At 35.5% G+C, this 4,287-nt stretch overlaps 1 protein-coding gene across 1 annotated transcript in view; it reads right to left on the reverse strand.

Annotated features, from left to right (window-relative positions):
- The window catches only part of SRRM1 (serine and arginine repetitive matrix 1), a 29,565-nt gene that overhangs the window by 8,902 nt on the left and 16,376 nt on the right, over positions 1 to 4,287 (reverse strand). The window contains exons 10-13 of the mRNA XM_007459305.1: positions 3,471 to 3,551; positions 2,880 to 2,966; positions 1,431 to 1,575; positions 1,019 to 1,060 (exon numbers count right to left, since the gene is read on the reverse strand). Of these exons, the coding sequence (XP_007459367.1) occupies positions 1,019 to 1,060; positions 1,431 to 1,575; positions 2,880 to 2,966; positions 3,471 to 3,551 (355 nt within the window). The remainder of the gene's footprint in view (positions 1 to 1,018; positions 1,061 to 1,430; positions 1,576 to 2,879; positions 2,967 to 3,470; positions 3,552 to 4,287) is intronic.

The raw sequence follows: 4,287 nt of genomic DNA on the forward strand, positions 1-4,287 counted from the left end.
GGACTTACCACTAACCTGATTTTGTAAAGCAATTTTATAGCTGCTGTACTAGCAATTTTACAGAAACCTGGAGTAGTCACAGTTGGGAACAGAATACATTTGTATCTAACTTTTTTTAAGGTTTCTATTTTTTCTTGTCAAGTAAGTTACTTCCACAGCACAAACACACCAGTTTTGCTCCATCATATACACTGCCAACTGGTTCCAAAGAACCTTTCCAAGAAAACACTCATTAATTAGTGAGACTACTTAAAACAACACAGCTTCAAAAACTATCTATAAAGAGAACAATGTGAACATTTCAGGAAGGATACTTAGAAATTTAGTGACAGCTGCTAAGACCTCAGAAAGCAGAAGACTAGCAAAGACAGTACAATGTCATGGTTAAATGGTATAAAGTCAATGGCACAGGGCTAAGATCTGGCTTTGTCACTCTGTAACCCTAAGAAACTCACTTACTACTTCTGAGCCCCTGTTTTCTCACTTATGAGATACGCCTGAATTAGAGATTTCTATGTATCACCTGGCTCTAAAATACTATGGCCTTAGGGTCACAAAGACCCTGATGACCAAACAGGTTCCAAAAGGATATGCAACTTACCTTTCTACTGTAGGAAACACTGAACAGGGCCAAAGCCTCACAGTCATTTTTTAATCTTTTAAATGTTTCTCCCACGTTTTTCTTGCCTTCCCTATAGTTACCACAAAGTCTGTTCCCACTAAATCTAAGGAGCTATTATTACTGCCCTATCTCTTGGAAAGACCTCAAAAAACAGAAGACTAGCAAATACACTGTAACTGCACAAAACTGTGAATTCAAATGATGCTCTAAAATGAACACTGTGTATGTTTTTATCATTATTTTGATGTGTAAGAAAATATATCAAACCAAAACAATTGAGGAACTTCTCCACAGTCATACCTTGTAAATGTCAGAATGAGATATTATCTAAACAGTAAATTAAGTCACTCGAACTTTGACATGTAATCCTAATTTACAAAATAGCATCTAACCAACCTTTTAGTCACTGGCGATTGCCATCGCTTTCCCATCTGCATCCTGAGAGCAGTGGAAAAAAACAAATGTCAAGAATTCCATTCACCAAATTAATTACTTCAATGGAGTAATTAGTATCACTAATGGAGATATATTTTTTTAGATATTCAAACATGGTCGGGAGTTAATGCTATGATTTAACGGGTTTATTCTAGTCATGCACACGTTTGACATGCTGGTACAAAACTTACTAAGTTCTCATTAAATAGTAATGACCATGGAACAAAGAAAACCCAAATACCCCCCAAATCTGACCATCTCCTACTGTGAGTTCTTGAAGGGAAGGAGTTAAGCAAATTCTAAATAAGCCCACAGCCCATCCCTTAAGTTATGAAGTTTTATCACAACTACAGAACACCAGTGAAGACATTACCGAGGGGAAGTCTCTTTCTGGCGCTTTCGAGGTGATGGAGAGGCACTCCGGGAAGGGGAATGTCTCCGCCGCCTGCCTACCTCACCATTCTTCACGTGGGACCTTTTGGGTCGCTCATCTTCTGAGGAAGAGGAGGAGCCAGAATCTATAATTACATAATAAACAAAAATTTACATCAGGTCTAGGCTTAAGAGTCTGTCTACGTTTTTGGAATCTAAGCAGATGGAGTGTCCAAATTAGCAAATCAAGTCCACTAACATAAGCAAGCACATATACAGCCAGCAGTTCTGAAAAAAGGTAATATCGATATGTGCTTAATGACTTGAAAGTCGAGCATACATAAATATACGTTATTATATAATTACGTTATACAAATCATTTCCACAGAACAATCCAACAAGACAGTGAGTGTCCCTTATAAATCTAGTGATCTTCCAGATAACTAAGTAAAGCTTAAAAAGCATCTCAACCATTACTTAATTCTTGTTACTCTATGTACTTTTAAGGCTACTGAAAGTCTTACTAGCATTTGAATAATTTTACTTCATATCCCTATTATTTATCAAACAAACAAAATGTATGTGACATTTCCTACAGGCCTGGTAACAGTCAAGAACTGCAAAGAGAAACACTTCATTTGTACATGGTTTCCTTAACTTAAAATAACTAACAAGTCCCAAATACCAAAAAATATCCAAAACTTACACGCATTTTCAAACATTTCCAGGATTAACCTCATCTTTAAGAGCTGCAAAAGCTGTATGGCTTTTAACTGACTTAATGCCACTGTGGGATGCTTTGGTTTCCATTTTATAAATGAAAAGCAAAGGTAGTACCTAGACTCAGTCACAAATACCAACTAAGCGAATAAAACTAGGATATCTGGTTTAAAAATCAGGTTTCTGCATACATACTTTTTAATTCAGAAGTTCCTCTTCTAATTACTATTTTACAGATATACTCACATAAGCACAAACACAAAAAAAACTAGAAATAACCTAAATGTCCAAATAGGCGAGTGGCTCAACAGATGACAGCATATTATCAAAGTTTTAAAAATGCTGCAGCTGGTAAATAAATGAGGTAGATCCTTAAGAATTAACAGGGAAAGATGTCTAGCTATAGTAGGTTAAATAGGCAGGCAATATAATCTACAGTTTGAGCCTGTGGGTTTTTTTTGTTTTTAAACCACAGATACTTATACATGCACAGAAAATTTCTGAATAAAAGCTTTGGGGAGTAAGACAGGGTTGAGGAAAGAAATATACTTTTCCAATTTCTATTCCTGTTTTAACTATTGTACTAACACTTCCTCCTAACATATTTATACAAAGGCACAAAAATATTTCTCCTAAGTATTGATACGTTCACTACACTTTCGGATATTTTTATCTTAAGTATTTTTATTAGGATATGCAGAAAGAAAAAAAATGTAACCAGTGTCCGTACCAGAGGAAGACTGCTGGTTCTGTCGTCTGTATTGGCGTCTCTGCTGCACAGAATCTGCTGCAGCCATTTTGCCACCTTTATCTTCTTCTGAAAGATGGATGCATTTAGAAAGTGTTTCTTTAGTCATGCATACAGAAAATGTAACATATTTGAATTGGGAAATGGTCTCCTAAAACTTTATCTGGTTGGGTCAAGCAATACAGCTACTCTTTTTTAATAAAGGAGGAGCTTAAAATGCCAAGTTAAATGCTAATTTAGACTATCTTCACTAAATATAATAAAAATAAACTTATTTAGGCATTTGTGACAGTTTGGTCTGCATGCCAAGCACTTTATAAACATTATTTCAGTTAACAACCAAAGACCTAAAGGATGGTATTGTTATCTGCATTTCAGAGAGGGGAAAAAAAAAAAGTAGAGGCTCAGATAAATTATTAAAACAAACAAAAAGTAGTTAGTGGAGCTGGGGATTCAAACAGGCTGGTATGACTTCAAAGTCCTAGCTCTTAACCATTAAGCCGTATCGTATAATAATCTTTAACCAGAATCTAATTCAGCTTAAAAAAAACAAAACAAACAAAAAACACTTACCTGATTCAGATAACTCTACTTTTCTAGGCTTGGGTGCTGGTGAAGGGGACTCTCTTTTCTCAGTACCTTTATGTTTTGTCACTAAAAATAAGGGGAAGAAAAACCCCACTTACATACATACAAAAACAAAACAAAAAGCAACACATCTTCCTAACAGTACAAAAAGAAGTGTGACTATTCTCATAAATAATTTACTGACAATTAAAAAGTTCCTATAAGCCCCTGTTATCATTACCTGAAGTATAAGCAAGAATTTGTAAATGTTTGGTGAAAAGCCTCAGAAAGTTCTACAATGATTTTCCAATTTTCAAATTTTCAGATTCTCCCAAGAGAAACTTTAAGAGAAATTGGGAGCTGCTGTTTCTGAGTAGAACAAGCTCGATGCTATGCATAACATTCAGTACAGTAAACCTCTGTGCGCTATCCTACAACCTAAAACACACACTCTTAACTACAAAGACCTCATCAACATAAGACCTTTTAAGCACCCCCTACAGGTTGGTCCAGAAAAGTAATGAAGATGATAAATGATAAATGACATAAGATCTGATGAAATTTTCACAGAGAAAAATATCTGGTCTGGAGAAGAGGAACAAATTAGTCACCTAAGAGGCTGAAGGCTTTTGACGTAGAGTATAACCTTCACAATAGCATGAGGGACTTAAACTACCTGTAAAAAAGTAGACCTTCACAACGGTAAAAATATTAAATGCTAAGCTAGAGGATCCTTTCCAAAGATTAAAAAAAAAAACAAAAAACCTCAACTGAAGTCATGCGGGTAATTGAAATGGACTAGGATCTGAACCCAAGACACTCT

The sequence above is a fragment of the Lipotes vexillifer genome, unplaced genomic scaffold (genome assembly GCF_000442215.2).
Source record: "Lipotes vexillifer unplaced genomic scaffold, Lipotes_vexillifer_v1.1 scaffold496, whole genome shotgun sequence".
Taxonomy (NCBI): Eukaryota; Metazoa; Chordata; class Mammalia; order Artiodactyla; family Lipotidae; genus Lipotes; species Lipotes vexillifer.